This window comes from Saccopteryx leptura, chromosome 7 (assembly GCF_036850995.1).
Source record: "Saccopteryx leptura isolate mSacLep1 chromosome 7, mSacLep1_pri_phased_curated, whole genome shotgun sequence".
NCBI classification, from domain to species: Eukaryota; Metazoa; Chordata; class Mammalia; order Chiroptera; family Emballonuridae; genus Saccopteryx; species Saccopteryx leptura.
This window is the reverse complement of record NC_089509.1, coordinates 115,023,738-115,043,207: the sequence shown is the minus strand read 5'-3', so window position 1 is coordinate 115,043,207 and position 19,470 is coordinate 115,023,738. Positions and strand designations below refer to the sequence as shown.

Sequence of the window (19,470 nt, the reverse complement as noted above, 5' to 3'; positions counted from 1 at the left end):
AAAAAATACTCTGTTGGTGTATCAATACTGTTTTCAAAATATTTCAAAACTAGATAACTAAAAACTACAATCAAACATTTTTGTCTAGGGCAATGATTTTCAATTTTTTTCATCTTATGGCATGCACACATAAACTAATTACTAAAATTCTGCAAGACACCCAAAAAATACATTATATTATTTTGCCAATCTGACAAAAAAAATAAGTATAATTTTGATTCATTCATTCTGGACAGCTATTGTTCTACTGGCTGTTGTCTTTTTTTTTTTTTTTTTTTTTGACACTCTAAGGCAGGGGTCTCAAACTCGCGGCCCGCCGAACAACTTTGTGCGGCCTGCAGACTAATCCACGAAGTTCAAAATATTTTGGATAAAATTAAGTAAGCCTAGGGGCCTACTTGTATTTTTCATTTCTCTAGCATCCTAGCTAGATATTAGCTTAGTTAACAGCAGTTGTGATGCGAACTACAGTTTCTGGTCATTTTGTGACACTGAGTAAACTGCATGTACGATTGTGCTTGTTGTACTGATTTTTTTTTGTTTTCAACTGCAGTGAGAAAAGTGTTGCGTAACAAACAGTTGCCTTTTGTAGACCTAGTGCGGCCCGCCGAATGGCTGTGATCTTGCTCTGCGGCCCACATGCTGAGTTGAGTTTGAGACCCCTGCTCTAAGGGAAAAGAGGTCAGTGCCCATGACTCCGTTGTCAGGTACTGCATGTTTTCAAGATCCTTGTGGCACAGCAATTGAAAATCACTGGTCTAGCCAGGGCCAGATAGATAACTCAGTGGTTAGACCATCGTCTCAATGTGCAGAAGTTGCCAGTTCAATCCCCAGTCAGGGCACAAACAGGAACCGATCGATGTTTCTGTATTTGTCTCTGTCTCTTCCCATCCCTACTTCCCCCTCTCTCTCTTAAAAAAAAAATCAATAAATAAAGTTAAAAAAGAAAATTACTGGTTTAGGGGACTGAAAGTTTCCAAAAGAACTATTCATTTTTTCAATTTAAAAAAAATCAATAAATAAAGTTAAAAAAGAAAATTACTGGTCTAGGGGACTGAAAGTTTCCCCAAAAATGATTCATTTTTTCAATTCAAAGAATCACATTTTCTATGTTAAGAAGTAAGTTTCCTGACTAGGTGGTGGCACAGTGGATAGGAAATCAGACTGGGATGCAGAGGACCCAGGTTCAAAATCCCAAGGTCACTGGCTTGAGCACAGGCTCATCTGGTTTGAGCACAGCTCACCAGCTTGAACCCAAGGTCACTGGTTTGAGCAAGGGGTCACTTGGTTTGCTGTAGCTCCCAGTCAAAGCACATATGAGAAAGCAATCAATGAACAACTAAGGTGCTGCAATAAAGAATTGATGCTTCTCATATCTCTCTCCCTTCCTGTCTGTCTGTCCCTATCTGTCCCTCTCTCTGTATCTCTCCTGTCACAGAAAAAAAAAAAAAGAATTAAGTTTTCAGCCCTGGCCAGTTGGGTCAGTTGACAGAGAGATGGCCCAGCATATAGACATCTCAGATCTGATTCTCAGTCAGAGCACATAAGAGAAGTGATCGTCTGCTTCTATTCCCCCTTCTCTCACTCTTTCCCTCCCAGTCACTCAACTGGTTCAGACATTGGCCTCAGGCATAGAAGACAGCTCAGTTGGTCCAAGTGCATCAGCCTCAGGTGCTAAAAATAGTTTGGTTGATTTGACCATCAGCCCCAGATGGAGGTTACTGGGTAGATCCCAATTAGGGCACATGTGGGAATCTGTTGCACTGTCTCCCCTCCTCTCACTTAAACAAAGAAAAAGAATTAAGTTTTCTGCAAAAATGCCATTATCCTTTCAGGAGAATGGAGTGCATATAGAAAGAGGAGTCAAATTACTAGGAGGTAGGAACAGAAACTCTTAATTCCTGGCTACACAGCTTACTACAATGGGCCACCTACGAGCTCTGTGATGTATCTCAGGTACATGATCAGGAAGACCAGGTTAGACCTAATTTTAAAAAGCGTTTCTGAAAACCAATATGGATATCATGATGGTGCAAACAAACTGAAGACACGTAGTTACTAAAAACCATAAGGACTAGTTTTATTCATGGACAAGCCCATATTACCAACTGCCAGCAGTTCTAACAGCCAAGAACTGCTTTTTGTCCACTTTAAAGTATTTCACATCAAATGCACTTATTGTTGTCACACTGGGCTGTGAACCTAATGGTATCATGTGGACCATTTCTTATTTTTTAGTGATCTTGTAATTTCATCATCAATCATACTATAAGATGATCACTGGAACTGATCTCCCCCTTTGGAGCAATCAATCCCCACTGAATAGGAATTCCATGATCACGAGCTTCTCTCCAAATTCTCCCATGAGTTCTCCCATGGGTGTTCAGAGGGGTTATACCTGATTCTTACCCATATGTCTCTAACTCTAACCATTTCTCTCCACACAAGAAGTGAATTCATAAGAACCATCTCCAATTTAAAAAAGAACAAATCATTCTGGCATCTTTAGTACTCTAGTCTCAATTTAATGTCATAAGACATCTCACAATTGATCAATATATCCAGTGTCCCAACAAACTAGTTTAGTACAGGTACTGCTATTCCTGAAGACTGTTAGATACAATAACAAGCAATTTTTTTTTTTAAATTTTTTACTTTTTTTTTTATTTATTCATTTTAAAGAGGAGAGAGAGAGTCAGAGAGAGAGAGAGAGAGAGAGAAAGAGGAGAGACAGAGAGAAGGGGGGAGGAGCTGGAAGCATCAACTCCCATATGTGCCTTGACCAGGCAAGCCCAGGGTTTCAAACCGGCGACCTCAGCATTTCCAGGTCGACGCTTTATCCACTGCGCCACCACAGGTCAGGCGCAATTTTTAATCTATAATATTTTCAACAAAAGTAGCTTACAAAAAGAGCTCAGTCATTAGTATAGTTAATAACCTAAAAGTGAGCATCTAATCAAAAAATTCAATAAAAGCCACTAAGATATATATACATATTTGAATACATATGTAGAAATTGGCCTGATATTTTAGTAGGAAAAACTTACTTGATACTCTTAACCATTTCACAACTTCACATCAATTCAGTGTTATGGAACTTGCCTTTTCAAAAATATATCTTTTCTTAGCGTTTGCGAAGAAAAGAACCTATATTCTTAAAAGAGGGTGATTGGGAAAACTATACTATTGAATCAACAGTTAAAATGTGAAAAAGGCAAATAATAATAAAATGGAACTTTATACTCATTTAGTCCAAACCACCAAAGTATGACTATGTGTCAAAACAGTTACAATCAAGCTATTTCCATGACAGGGAGCTCACAACTGTGCAAGTCATTTTCAGACTTTAATTATTAGGTATTTTTAAAATTGTGTCAAATATCTGCCTCCTTAAACCTGCCCTTTAGACACATACAGATCAAGTCAAACTCCTCTTTTACATAACTATTAAGCAAATAATTGCCGGGAGTGGTCCTATAAACTCTCTTCACCACTCCATCCTGTCTACATGTAATCTTGTCTCCTATGTAAACAGACCCACTTTCTTCATGCATTCTCCACCACGGGGCTTCAAATGCCCAGCCATCCATCCTGCTCAAACTAGGGATCCTTTCAAGTTCTGGCTGCAGTGCTGAGCATGACACTTACGTTCTCCTGTGACAGCATAGGAGACAGCAGGCCTCTCTACCACCCGACTGATACTGTAGTGCTAGAAACTGCTGCACTTGGACACACTGGCACTGCGGACTAACATTTAACAGTCCACTGAGAGAGCTTCCAGAAGGCTGCTGTTACACAAGTAATTACTCCATGCATTCAAGTATAGAGTTCATTTAAGCAAGAATGTATTTTCTACCACTAAACTTCCATCTGATTAGGTCTAGTTTCTGGTTCCACCTTAATTCTGATCCCAAGTCTGAATTGTCCCTCTCTACAGCTATCTCTCTAGATATAAATGACTTGAAAATCTGATCACACATCAACAGTGTCATCCAATGAAAAGGAATAATTATTTAGCACTTAGCATAATGCCTATCATCTGAGTAGGAATTCAATAATCGTTGAATGAATACATGAGTTCACATACTCTTACTTAATCCTAAAAATTCTGTAAAACAGTTATCACCTCTATTTATTATGAGCTTACTGACTATCTGAGAGCTCAGATTACTGGTGATCTTCTTCTGAACCCTCTACTAATTAAACCAGTGGTTTCCAACAGCCGGTACACAGACCGGTGCCAGTCTGCCAGAAATTTCGTATAACACCAGGGTGGTTAACTTTTTCGCGGACCAGCACAAAATTTCTGGCGGAACAATGGTTGAAAACCACTGCTTTAAACTATAGTACTCATTACCTCACCATATTCACTGGGAAAAGGGCTGAATCAAACAAGGATGAGAGCAGAAATCCTGACAAAACCCCCAATATCATACTTCCCCAAAAGTCTACAATATGAGTAAAATCATTCAGCTAGCAGTACGTTATCTACCCATTTTGTTCAAAATTTATGCATGACACACTCATTTAATGGCTTTTTATTTATATTCCTAATATCATAATAATAAATGAAAAATTCAAATAACATATGTTAAGATAAGTTTGATATGTAAACAGTGATTCAAAAGTGGTATTATAACTAGTTTTTAAAAAAACAATCTGCAAATCAGTCTGAGAACGATATTTACAAATTTAACGTGTTTTTGAGAAATGTTTACCACTGTCAGAATCATGCTCTGGAGAACATGTCTGGTACTTCTAGGAATTTGGAATTTGTATAGGAATTTTCATAACTGCAATGTTACTATTAATTGGAATGTTTTTCTCTCAGGTATTAGTAACACCTACTGGCAGTTGGTACGGTAGTACCTTTAATCAGTTAGAAAGCCCATCTTTATATTATAGATATTTAATATAAACTATGATTAATTCACCTTAAACACTGAAATTCTGTTTTCTTACTATGTTTGTCTTAATTCAGTGGCTACCTTAACCATACAATTTGTTTTGACTGCTCTCATTTCAAAACAAAACAAAAAAACGTTTATATATCAAAAAGACCAAATATCTAAAGTAAAAACATTCATAGTTTTAGCTTTTGTTCTTTTATACAAAAGCCAACATTCCAGTATTTTCTCTATTTCTTCTCACCTGCGAGATGCTATCTACACTGGAAAAGAAGTTAACAGACTGGTTCCTAACTTGAAATTTCAGTTCACAAGATAGTCTTAATAAAGAATATATGTCTTATTATATATACATAACACAGCATTATAGAGAGCAGGAAAGCAAATCCTGGAGGGAAGGGGGGAGAGCGTTGGGGGAAGGGGGGCAAAGGGGATGTTGAAGGGAATATGGGGGTGGGGGGATGTATTCGGTAGGACACTTGAATCTATGTAAACACAATAAATTTAAATCAATTTTTAAAAAAAGAATATATATGGCCCTGGCCAGTTGGCTCAGCGGTAGGGCGTCAGCCTGGTGTGCAGGAGTCCCGGGTTCAATTCCTGGCCAGGGCACACAGGAGAAGCGCCCATCTGCTCCACCCCTCCCCCTCTCCTCCTTCCTCTCTGTCTCTCTCTTCTCCTCCCACAGCTGAGGCACCATTGGAGGAAAGATGGCCTGGGTGCTGGGGATGGCTCTGTGGCCTCTGCCTCAGGCGCTAGAATGGCTCTGGATGCAATAGAGCGACGCCCCAGAGGGGCAGAACATCGCCCCCTGGTGGGTAAGCCGGGTGGATCCCAGTCGGGCGCATGCAGGAATCTGTCTGACTGCCTCCCCGTTTCCAGCTTCGGAAAAATGAAAGGAAAAAAAAAAAAAGAATATATGTCTTGCAGAGAAGACACAGACCTAAAAAGTAAAAGTAAGTAAATGGTATGGTCATATACCTCAGCCCTGGTCTCACCCAACAGAGCCCTCACATAACCATGAAATTCCCAATGCAACAGTGCTACCACCCCATCTACTGGAGAGGTGCAGGTAACTGAGCCAATCTCTAATAAATGTATCCATAGGCAGGAGCCTAGTTAAAAACTAGTACCATGAAAGGAAAACAAAACTGGTATCATGGAAGCCCAGATAAAAATACTTCAGAACAGTAAGAAAGCCTTACCTACATCTTTTCGTCCTGGTTTTTCAAAACGTCTGTCACCCCTAGAAAAGATAAGTTTCAAACAAGACTTGAGAGTAATATACAGATTTCCCATCCATGACACACACTTTCCTATCTTTAATAATAGCATTTCTTCCTATCATATTATGAAACAAATAAATGATTACTGCCTAACATTTGGAAAATATAGAAAACAAATACAAAAATAAAAATATCCACCATCTCACATACCAAAAGCTAGCTTCTATTGAGTCAAGAATGTTATTTTAAATTAGATACATTTTTAAATTAGATATATGCTTATTTAAAATACATGCTGCACAGTTTTTAGATGTGTTGAACGTTTTTTCCCACATCATTAAACATTTCCAAAATCATCCTAACTTTAATGGTTACATAGAATTCATTTCCTTGGATACACTATTATGTAAGAAACTATGCTGATTTTAAGCCATTCGGCTTGTTTCCAATTATTTTATATTATAAATATCATCAGAGTGGATCTATGTACAACTGTCCTTGCCTATCCTGACAGACTTCCTATAAAGTCACAAACAATATAAAGAAGATGCTTTGATGAACAGCAACAAACAAAAACAGTCAATGCTTCCCACTGAATGCTCACCAAATAGCAAATCTAATTATTAATATCCAAGCAGGTACTAACATATTAATCTATTTATCTAAAATGCTTCTTCCTTTAAATAAAGATCACTTAAAAATTTCTAACATCCAACTTGACATTAATTAACAGCATTTTTAAAAAATGAAAACTTGTAACTGTACAAAGCAGCTTCTCCTCTATAGAAAGCAGAAAAGTTTTTTCACTAAGAAAATTTTATACCAAGATATGGATCCTTCAGTTACCTTTCCTCCCAGCTCTGCGACCTATGCATTTCCCTGCCACCTCCTCGACCAAACACACCTTCTACTTCATCAAAGCTTCTTTGGTAAAAACCACATTCACCTCTACCTCTGCCTGAAAATAACAGAAAAAATGATAGTCAGATGTTAACATTTGACACACGTTCAACTCCTAAGGTTAATCTCTGAAGTTGTCTCTATACAAAGCAGGATGTCTACATGTAAATATTTAGCGAGGCTCAATAGATCTTTACCTGTGGGATCAACGATGGCACGGAAGTAGCTAGACCCCGGGAGGTTGAAAGAAACAAGTTAATGAACTGATGTAAGAGTCCCAGTCCTGAACAAGAAACAATGCCAGTATTACGCCCTTTAATAAAAAATTCTAAAGTGATCACTAAACAATTACTACAAGTTAAATCTTTTTTATTTTTTTTTTATTCATTTTTAGAGAGGAGAGAGAGAGACAGAGAGGGAGAGAGAGGAGAGAGAGACAGAGAGAGAAGGGGGGAGGAGCTGGAAGCATCAACTCCCATATGTGCCTTGACCAGGCAAGCCCAGGGTTTTGAACCGGCAACCTCAGCATTTCCAGGTCGACACTTTATCCACTGCGCCACCACAGGTCAGGCCACGTTAAATCTTTTATTATATTGTTTCCAACAAAAAGATTTGAGGGTTTGTAAATGTAAAAATAATTTATCTAACTTCAGAGAAAGAATACTTTAATAGGGTCACTCTGAAGCATCAATTTTGTGAACTAATTTCTTAAAGGAGCAACCACAGCCACTCCTTCCTCTGGGCTCAAACCTAGAAGAAAAGTCTCACAACAAAACTGCAAACGCAGAGCTGATAAGAGTGTGTGGATTCAGGGATTTAGCAGCTCTCATGGTTCAAGTGAAAACTGGCCTTTACTAACAGCAACTGGTTAGATCTATCAAAACATGACTCAATAATTCTAACCAGAATTTACCTTAATAGAAATACTCGCACAAATATGTAAATGTATAAAGATGTTCATTATAATTTTAAAAAATAGAAACAATCTAATCAATAAAGGATTGGCTAAATAAATTTTGATAAAACTATTCAGTAAAACACTATGAAGTCACAAAAGATAAACTACTGCCATTTTTTAAAAATCTACATTATTCTGTTGAATGATAAAAGCATGCCAAAAAATAATACATATAAAAATGATTTCCCTTATATAAATGGTATAGCTGCACAGTTCAGGTTAAGAACACCCAACTGCTGGGTCTGGAGGCAGAAAACAGTATGAATTTTCAGCTTTATCGTTTCTGAGTGTGAGGATTCCCCAACTAATGTGCACCATGTTTGTATTTAAACCTACACAAAATCTAAGCCATCATCCCTACCTCAACTTCTCCAACAGGGAAAACCACTCAAACAAAAGTGATGTTGAATCTTAAATAAAAGCATAGATGCATTCCAGAGCTAAATACAATTGAGTTAAATAATTATTTCAAATATTCGTGTAGTTATTTATCTAGGTTACAATTTCTCAAGAACTGACTCAGAAAACAGTTGTACCTTAACATCTTGTTAGGAAATACAGAAGTAATAAACATGATTGTATGTGGGTAAATCTTAGGAACAATGTATACCTTCTTTTTTTTTCTTTTAGTGAGAAGAGGGGAGATAGTGAGACAGACTCCCATATACACCCTGGCCAGGATCTGCCCAGCAACCCCCATCTATGGCTGATGCTTGAGTACTAAGCTATTTTTAGCACCTGAGGCCACCGTGCTCGGATCAACCAATGACCTATCCTCAGTGCCTGGGGCCATGCTCGAACCAATCAAGCCACTGGATGCGGAAGAAGAAAAAGAAAAGGGGGAGAGGGGGAGAAGCAGATGATTGCTTCTGTGTACCCCTCACCAGGAATTGAACCTGGAATGTCCTCATATTGGGCTGAGGCTCTACCCACTGAGAAACCAGCCAGGGCCCAATGTATACTTTCTTAATAGTCCAAGCATCCCCTTCTTCATCTGTAAAACATAGGTGAGGACTAGGGCTATACTGTAATAATCTTAAACTTACTTTCTAGTTGTGTCAACTTCAAGTCAACTGAAAGTCAACTACCAGTTTCAGTACCTCTCCCCTTAGGTAATGTATACATTTTATTTAAGATCCTAAAACAGTATAATATAAACTGTTATATAACACTGGGGTGGGTGATCCCTAAAATGATCATTGTAAAAGAAAGGGTAAAAGAAAAAAGTATCCTGTCCCTTTAGAGAACAATTTTCTCCAGAAAACCATTAAGTACATATCACCTTGAAAAGTGTTTTATTCTGAAAGCAAGTGAACATGGAAAATAGTTTCCAGGTTGTCAGAAAAACAAGCAAAACACAGATACAAGATTTCCTGCCAGTCATGACTAGCATTAGCACTAGACCTCCTTATGAGACTAAAGCTTTATGAGTGGGCACATAAACAGAACCTGACTCTAGAGCTTTCCAGCTTGTAGAACGTAGAAATAATTTTCAAAGTACACAAGGCCCATAATCGTTTATAAATCTAGTTCCCAGATAAGACGGAGCAAATAAATATAACGATGAATCTTTCATAAAGCTCAATTTAAAGGACAGTCCTATAGTCTGAGATTTCAACCTATTCTTTTGGGGAATCAAAATATACTCCTTTTTTTTTTTTTTTGTATTTTTCTGAAGCTGGAAATGGGGAGAGACAGTCAGACAGACTCCCGCATGCGCCCGACCGGGATCCACCGGAACGCCCAACAGGGGGCGATGCTCTGCCCCTCTGGGGCATCGCTTTGCTGCGACCAGAGCCACTCTAGCGCCTGGGGCAGAGGCCAAGGAGCCATCCCCAGCGCCCGCCCGGGCCATCTTTGCTCCAATGGAGCCTTGCTGCAGGAAGGGAAGAGAGAGAGAGGAAGGAGAGGGGGAGGGGTGGAGAAGCAGATGGGCGCTTCTCCTGTGTGCCCTGGCCGGGAATCGAACCCAGGACCTCTGCACGCCAGGCTGGTGACGCTCTACCACTGAGCCAACCGGCCAGGGCCTATACTTCCTTTTAATGAAGAATGAAGGCAGTAGCTGACAGTTGTGCGGACTTGCTTTGCTGTTAAACTTCCTAACCAGATAAAGTACACAGATGACAACTATGCTGCCCTTCCCTGTTTACTTATTTAAATTTTACTAGTTGATGATATTTAGAGGTCTGGAAGTCAGTCAATTTCCTATCAAAGTTTCCCCAGGTTGGAAAGAGTCAGCATTATCATCTAATATTAGCTCTGCCCGTGCAAAAAAAAAAAAAAAAAAGCCAAAATAATCATTACTTAAGCAACAAGTTAAAAGTAAGTAAAGAGTGAAGATAGTGAAACCACAGATTAATGGTCTTATGAGGCCATTATGAAGAATCACAGTTGGGACAACGAGGTTGAAAATATTTTTCATAAAGAAAATTTATTCACTTGATTAGTTTCAAGCCATTCTTTCACATCAATGTTAGTTAAGTCACTGCTCTCATCATGGTTATCTTTGCACATCCCTTGTTTAAATTCAGGATGTAAGACTTCTATCCTGTATGACAACCCTATACTTCAAGGAAACCAGAAAGCAGGGAGAAAGTTATCAATCCTTCATTTGTTTCTTGATATGAAATTTTGTTTAAGCCTGTTTAGAGACTGGTCAGTATTTTTAACACACAAAATTGGTAAGTCACAGTCACTTGAGGCACATAAAACAGCTGGCTCTGGGCCACACTTCATGATTAAGAAGCTCTCTCCATGACTAGCCCTGAGAAGCACTGGAGACAAAGCTGAGAACGTGCAACCTTTCCTTGCTGCTGGCCCACCACAGCGGTATACAGAAAGACCATGGCAGGCTACAGCTATCTCCAGAACACCATCGTACCACCAAGATGCATACATCTCAAGTCAAATTCTGGACTAATGGAACCTAACTGTGCTTGGAAACCTCACTGGCCCAAGGAGCTTTTTTTTTTTATTTTTTGCATTTTTCCGAAGCTGGAAACGAGGAGGCAGTCAGACAGACTCCCGCATGCGCCTGACCAGGATCCACCTGGCATGCCCACCAGGGGGCGATGCTCTGCCCCTCTGGGGGGTCGCTCTGTTGCATCCAGAGCCATTCTAGTGCCTGAGGCAGAGGCCACAGAGCCATCCTCAGCGCCCAGGCCATCTTTGCTTCAATGGAGCCTCAGCTGCGGGAGGGGAAGAGAGAGACAGAGAGGAAGGAGAGGGGGAGGGGTGGAGAAGCAGATGGGTGCTTCTCCTGTGTGCCCTGGCTGGGAATCGAACCCAGGACTCCTGCACGCCAGGCCGACGCTCTACCACTGAGCCAACCGGCCAGGGCTCCAAGGAGCTTTTGAAGTACACATATGCCTAAATCTCACCATCCAAGTATTCTCTCATAGGGGTATTTCTTGTAAGTTTTTTAGATGATTCTAACAACCCCCGAGGTTAAAAACCACCACTCTAAGGACTGACAAATTCAGAAGAAAAAAATAAGTAGAACTCAGTAATAGTAACTGGCTACAAGTAGAAAGTTTTAGCCAAACTTTACATTATTGTTAACACCTACATTCCCATATTCTAAGAGGACTACTGAAAGAAACCTCTTCACAGGAACACACAATTTAATACGGTCTCTATAAAGACAATATAAATTACTCTATTCATAAAGCACAACGTTAAGAAAAAAGAACTCAAATATTCCACACCCATAATCATGCCAATCTGGCCGGTGCAGTATGTAGACACGATGGCCTCTGTCACTGCAGATACCCAACTCTTCCATTTCTAAAGCACATCTTAAATAAAATGATAAGGGATGTTTAGACTATTACTATGACTTAACTACCTTAGAGGTTAAGTGCTCAAGTAAATATTTATATTACAAACATCAAGGATTCCCTTATGTAGCAGAAAATCAACAAACCCAAAACCAAGAGCAGATATCAAAGAAACAAGTAATAACAAAACAAGAATTATTCTTCAGAGAAAAGACGCCAATCTATAAAACTCAGGTTAATGACTGCTGCATAATTATTTTTGTTCTACCCGGTACAACAGCTCCAGTTTGATGAGACAGCTTCACTAGTCTCTCTGTCTGGGACACCCCTGGCACGTGGCCTCACTCAGACACCTGTCCCAGAGGCTGCAGGGGCTTTCGTACTGCTCCAGCAGACAAAGCTCTTCAGGTAGCTCTGGCCCTCCAAGTGCAGAGCTCCCTGGGGACAAAGATTTGCAAAAGTTAACTAGGACCATCTAGAATCCTTCACACTCAAATCTCAAGCTAGAATTACCCTCCTCTACTGCAAATCAGGGGTTGTGAAGTAGATACATCGAGAAATGGTTTTAGAAAACTAAGGTTCAGGACATTTAGCATGCAGTTAATGTCAAAGGCAATTTTTAAAAACCAAGTATTAAAATATCTTAAGCAGTTTCCCTATCCTCCACCTCCTCCTCCGTTACGACGTTTTCACAGGAACGCTCACCTCGCCCTCTTGAAGAACTTCGACCTCTAGGAGCCCCCACCACTGTTCCTCCTCCTCGTCCTGTCAAGCGCAGGACAGCGGCACTATTTACAGACATGGAAAAGTTTCTCTGCCAAAAAAAGTAAAAAGAAAAAAAAGATGGATAAAACTGCATGATGCGTCTCCCCATCTCCCGCTGCATATATAAAATGGCATCTAATTACTAACAGCAATGGGAAACATAACTGCACAACACAGTAAGATGATCCAAAACCTTATTTTAGCTGAAAATTTCAAAAACATATTTCAGAGCAACAGACATTGACAACCAGTACCTCACAGTATGCTAGGTTCTGTTAGGAAATATCAAACACACTCTGAATGCTACATAGAGCTGAAGCAAACATGGTAATATCCATCATAATACAGAAAACTTGGTAAGAGATCTCATTTGTAAGGGCCCTTTAATTAGTGAAAAGTAGAAATAAGTGGGAGTCACAAAAAGGTCTGAATCAAAAGTAGCATGGTAAAGAGAATAATCATCATTTTGCCTCACTCTGCTCCCCAATGTGAATTAGCAACTCCAAGTACTAGTTAATAGAGTGGCAGGAATCAGAAGTGATCAGGGAAGGGCCAAATAAGAGTCTACGTAAGATCAACCACCTTAATGGGGTGGGGGAGAAAATGCTTGAAAAAAACAAACTCCAATCACTCAAGCCTACCCTTGCACCTACAGCCGATCTGGAACGGGCAAGTCAATGAGACAGTAGTGGGTAGGCGGCCTGCAAACATGGAAGATAGGAGGCCTGGGAGCCAAAAATAGATTTCTAGGGCTTAGAAAAAGGTAAAGCAAGAGTAATTACAAAAACCTTGAAAAACAGTCTATAAAATACAGTAATTATAAGTGGATTTTTTTTTTTTTTACACAGAGACAGAGTCAGAGAAAGGGATAGATAGGGACAGACAGACAGGAACGGAGAGATGAGAAGCATTAATCATAAATTTTTCGTTGCAACACCTTAGTTGTTCATTGATTGCTTTTTCATATGTGCCTTGACCGCGGACCTTAAGCAGACCGAGTAACCCCTTGCTCGAGCCAGCGGCCTTGGGTCCAAGCTGGTGAGCTTTGCTCAAACCAGATGAGCCCTTGTCAAGCTGGTGACCTCAGGGTCTCAAACCTGGGTCCTCCGCATCCCAGCCCGATGTTCTATCCACTGCGCCACCGCCTGGTCAGGCATAAGTGAATTTTTAAGAGCACAGGAGGTTGGTACCCCTTCACCTGCACTGTTCAGGGATCAACTTTGATTTTAATTTGGAGAATTTCACAGGAGTTTTCAACACAGAAAATGTTGGAACCCTTACCTGAATACTTCCTACACACTTAAAGAGCCTAGCAGACGTTTGTGCACAAGTGCAGGGGTGGGGGCAGTAAGGAAAACGCAACTTGGGCAGGGCTACAGCCAAGGGACCTTCCTGGGAGAAGGGCAAGGAGCGAAACATAAGAAATGGGTTGAAAAAAATTTCCCCAACTAATATTTTATATACAAATTGTTTCCCATTATTAAGTCCTGATCTGCTGTTTGGATTCAAAATCAATTGACATCTTGGAAGTTGGTGAAAAACTTCATTACTGAATTTCTTGTTTTGATATATAGGTCATTTTCTCATAACCTGTCTAATTACTAATTTTTTTCTTTTCAGAACTGTCTTCAATATATTTGTTCAGGTCAATTTTAGGAACATTAATTACATATTTTTTAGTTTGATAATCAGATAATCACGTAACTTCAAAACTGAAGATTTAAGATGTAACCAGTAACTAAAAATTAGAGGAAGATACCCAACTCCAAAACACTTACTTCAAACTGCATTTTTTAAAAGCTGCTTGAAACAGTACATGAACTTACCTTTCAGCACAGAGTAACCAATGGACTTACTGATTAATGCCTCTTGGGACACAACTAAGCAAGACTATAAAGCAGGGGTCCCCAAACTTTTTACACAGGGGGCAAGTTCACTGTCCCTCAGACCGCTGGAGGGCCGCCACATACAGTGCTCCTCTCACTGACCACCAATGAAAGAAGTGCCCCTTCTGGAAGTGCGGCAGGGGCCGGATAAATGGCCTCAGGGGGGCCGCATGCAGCCCGCGGGCCATAGTTTGGGGACACCTGCTATAAAGTCTCAAAATCTAAATTAATATATTCTAATATTGGAAAAACAGAAGTCAGGGCTAATTGCATTAAGTATGCCAGGATCCCACACAGCTGAACACTTCACTACCCAACTATCACATGTATAAAACTCAAATGCACCTATCCAAAGGGTACAGGGGAAGTTCTCATGCTTACAAACGTCTTTACACATTGCCGCTGGAAGTACAAGCTAGTATAAACTCTGCAACGCAATTTCTCAAATATATTTATTATTTTTAAGATTTTACTTATTGATTTTACAGGGAGGGAGGAATGAGAAGTATCAACTCATAATTGCTTCACTTTGGTTGTTCACTGCTTGTCATATGTGCCTTGAACAGGCTAGCCCAGGGCTTCGAACTGACGACCTTAGCGTTCTAGGTCAATGCTCTACCCACACTATGCCACCACAGGCCAACCTCAAAGTAAATTTAAATGTCTGTAATCTCTGACAAATTGCTCTTCTTACACTTGTGAAAAATAACATAAGCAGAAAGATCTTTAAATGCAGTACTGTGTGTTTTTGTAAAAGCAAAATATGAAAACCAGCTTAGTATCAACCAGTAAAAGCTAACTGAAAAATCATGGCCATCTTCACATGAAATTCTATGCCAGGGGTCCCCAAACTATGGCCCGCGGGCCACATGCAGCCCCCTGAAGCCATTTATCCAGCCCCCACCGCACTATCGGAAGGGGCACCTCTTTCATTGGTGGTCAGTGAGAGGTGCACAGGATGTATCCACATCCTGTGCTCCTGGAGTATTGTATGTGGCAGCCCCACAAAGCGCGGCGTCGCTCATGTACAGTACTACTTCCGGTGATGCGGGATGCACGCATCACGGCTCTGGAAGCACGTCATATCACTCGTTACGGCTAGCAATAACAAATATGGAACCGGACATTGACCATCTCATTAGCCAAAAGCAGGCCCCTAGTTCCCATTGAAATACTGGTCAGTTTGTTGATTTAAATTTACTTGTTCTTTATTTTAAATATTGTATTTGTTCCCTTTTTGTTTCTTTTACTTTAAAATAAGATATGTGCAGCCCTGGCCGGTTGGCTCAGCGGTAGAGCGTCGGCCTAGCGTGCGGAGGACCCGGGTTCGATTCCCGGCCAGGGCACACAGGAGAAGCGCCCATTTGCTTCTCCACCCCTCCGCCGCACTTTCCTCTCTGTCTCTCTCTTCCCCTCCCGCAGCCAAGGCTCCATTGGAGCAAAGATGGCCCGGGCGCTGGGGATGGCTCTGTGGCCTCTGCCCCAGGCGCTAGAGTGGCTCTGGTCGCAATATGGCGACGCCCAGGATGGGCAGAGCATCGCCCCCTGGTGGGCAGAGCGTCGCCCCATGGTGGGCGTGCCGGGTGGATCCCGGTCGGGCGCATGCGGGAGTCTGTCTGACTGTCTCTCCCCGTTTCCAGCTTCAGAAAAATGAAAAAAAAAAAAAAAAAAAGATATGTGCAGTGTGCATAGGGATTTGTTCATAGTTTTTTACAGTCCGGCCCTCCAACGGTCTGAGGGACAGTGAACTGGCCCTCTGTGTAAAAAGTTTGGGGACTCCTGTTCTATGCAGTTATTTTTAAAAATGAGGCAACTCTACTAGGTTGAACTGAATGAAACTGCTAATATTCAACCATTTCTGATCCACAATACTGCAATTTCAGTCTAGCATATGAAGATACAAAACACAGTTATAATTAGGCGCAAGGAGGAGCCAGGCTGCCTAGGAATGAATTCTGGCTCCTTCACTCAATGTGTTCGTGCTTCACTTTCCTCATCTATACATTGTAGATAGGAATATTTGTATCTACTTCCACTTAACACATTAAACAGTGCTTAGAACAGTGACTGACACTTACTAAAAGCTGAATAAATATGTATTTGCCATTACCTCCTAAACAACAGCTGAGGTGAAAGCAGAAAAGTGTGGAACAGTGTGCAAGGCGTGTGCCGCCATTTATGTGTATGTTGTTTAAAAGAACCAATATACAGCTGACCCTTGAACAACACAATCTGAACTGCACAATGCACTTAATAGGTGAATTTTTTCAGTAAATGCAGTAAATGTATTTTCTCCTCCTCACAATTTTTTAAATAACATTTTCTTTTCTCTAGCTTACTTTAAGAATACAGTATATATACATACATAAAATGTTAATCAACTGTTTATGTTATCAGTAAGGCTTCTCTAAGTTTTTGAGCAGTCAAAAGTTATATGTGGATCTCAACTGTGCAGGGACAGGGGGTCAGTGCCTCTAACCCCAGCATTGTCCATGGGTCAACTGCATAAATAGATGCAGAGGCACTAAAAACTCCTGGAAGGAAACAAGAAATGGAAAACAGTGGTTACTCCTGCGGAAGAATAACTGGCAGTTCGGATGATTCACAGACTTGATTTTCACTATATGTGCTTTTTAAGTTTTTTATGTATTTAGATCTGCTATTTATTCAAATGTACATGAAGCAATTATTTATTCAGAAAATATACATGAAGTGATTATTCAAAAATACATACAAGTAATTATCTATTCAAAAACATATACATGGGCCCTGACTGGTTGGCTCAGTGATAGAGCATCGGCCCGGAGTGTGGAAGTCCCGGGTTTGATTCCCAGTCAGGGCACACAGGAGAAGCACCCATCTGCTTCTCCACCCCTCCCCCTCTCCTTCCTCTCTGTCTCTCTCTTCCCCTCCCGCAGCCAAGGATCCATTGGAGCAAAGTTGGCAAAGGCACTGAGGATGGCTCCATGGCATCTGCCTCAGGCACTAGAGTGGCTCCTGTTGCAAAGGTGCAATGCCCCAAATGAGCAGAGCATCACCCCCTGGTGGGCATGCTGGGTGGATCCCGGTCGGGTGCATGCAGGAGTCTGTCTGACTGATTTCCCGCTTCTAACTTCAGAAAAATACAAAAACAAAACAAAACCACACACAAAAAAACATACACATGAAGTAATTTTCTCTGATAGCTAATATCATATATAAAGACACCAATCTGGTAACAGCCACCTTAATTACAGGTATACAGTACAGAGTCGTGCTTCTCAAACTGCGAGATATTCAAGGGAAATGCCAAAGAGTGACTAGAAGATCTTTGAGCACTTTGTTCTCAGAAAATCTTTTTCCCTAGTTCTCGTTTATATGTATATGCACACATGCATACACACATATACGGGAGAGAGAAAACACAAAATTAACTTTCATTTTAAAGATAAATTATCTATTTCAAGTACATTCCAGAAGCTTAATTTAAGATAGGCAGCAAGAAGCTACTTTAGGTTACTCAAAGTATTTACCTCCCCCATAGGAGTAATCGGTAAAAAGTATGCAAAACTCTAGTCTACAAAGATCTAAATAATCCTGAAGCAAGACCTGACCATCCAAAGCATAAAAATCAAAATGTTAATAAATCTTTTGCCAGTTTTTTAAAATATTTTTTTATTTATTCATTTTGGAGAGGAGAGAGGAAAGAGAGGAGGAAGGAGCAGGAAGCATCAACTCCCATATGTGCCCTGACCAGGCAAGCCCAGAGTTTCGAACTGGCAACCTCAGCGTTCCAGGTCGACACTTTATCAACTGCGTCACCATAGGTCAGGCATCTTTTGCCAGCTTTACGTACTGTCCTAGTCTATCATATTTTATAAGTAACAAAGGCTACAAAATAAGTGTCCAGAAATCCTAAATACTGCATTGTAAATGCTTCTAAAATTGAACCCTAATAATCTTGTGACTTCCCAAAAACTTCACCATCCTTACATTAAGCCCAGTAATTACAGCATCTGGACCATAACATCTTAACTTTATTCTTTTTCATTGTTAACAGTTCCTAACAGCATTTGTTGAATAATCTTTGATTTTCCAAATGATCTCTGTAGCTACTTACTCATTCTGTTAGATTGAGTCTCCCATGTTTTGGTAACTAATAGCAAGTGTTCCTCCTTTTTTTGGGGGGGTGCCGATTTTAAATAGTTTTATTTAAGATTGCATTTTCCATTTTACAATACAGTGCTTATGAAGGGAACTGTTATTTCCTTTCCTGTGCACATAGTCCATAGTATCAAGAATGACCAGTTATTTACTAGATAGCAGCTCAACTTTTAAAACTGCCATGAAATTTGCTACAAATTGGGGCACTTCAATATTATGTGTGGAACAATGCTAAAGCAATGCTCAAGACGGGCTTCATCAACCTCTTCGATGGTGAACCCAGGAGGCACCACCAGATGAAGGGACTCAGCCATCAGAGAAGCCCCCAGGCATTCCCCTGGCATGACTCCTGCACTCTGGTACAGCTTGGTAACAATGGGGTTACAGACTTTTTCCAGCTCTTTCTGATGATGTTCAAATTCTTCCTTCTCTGCAATCTGGTTAAGCCAGGCAATTTCATTGCACTTGTGAAGAATCTTCTGTCTTTCCTCATCATTGACCTTACCTTGAAGTTCTTCTTCAACAGTTGCTTCATGTTGAATGCATAGGATTCAAGTGAATTCTTGGAAGACATCTTATCCCGCTGCTTCTCATCTTCAGCTTGGTGCTTCTCAGCTTCCTGAACCATGCACTTAAATTAACATCTTTCTTGCTCAGACACCCTTGTCATTAGCAATGGTAATCCTGTTCTCTTTTCCTGTACTCTATCCACCACAGAGACATTAAGGATGCCAATGGGAAAAAAAAAGAGGATGCCAGTGGTATCAATATCAAAAGTAACTTTAATCTAAGGAATACCACGAGGTGCAGGAAGTATGCCTGTGGGTTCAAACTGCCAAACCAGTTATGATCCTTGGTCGTGGCACACTCGCCTTCATACACCTGAACGAGCATACCAGATGGATG

The 19,470-nt window shown here is 40.5% G+C and overlaps 1 protein-coding gene across 4 annotated transcripts in view; it reads right to left on the bottom strand.

Annotated features, from left to right (window-relative positions):
• Positions 1 to 19,470, bottom strand: part of GIGYF2 (GRB10 interacting GYF protein 2) — a 136,980-nt gene that overhangs the window by 73,253 nt on the left and 44,257 nt on the right. For all 4 annotated transcript variants that reach the window (XM_066346327.1, XM_066346328.1, XM_066346330.1 and 1 more), the window contains exons 6-8: positions 12,476 to 12,584; positions 6,980 to 7,091; positions 6,113 to 6,153 (exon numbers count right to left, since the gene is read on the bottom strand). In XM_066346327.1, coding sequence (XP_066202424.1) covers positions 6,113 to 6,153; positions 6,980 to 7,091; positions 12,476 to 12,584 — 262 coding nt within the window. The remainder of the gene's footprint in view (positions 1 to 6,112; positions 6,154 to 6,979; positions 7,092 to 12,475; positions 12,585 to 19,470) is intronic.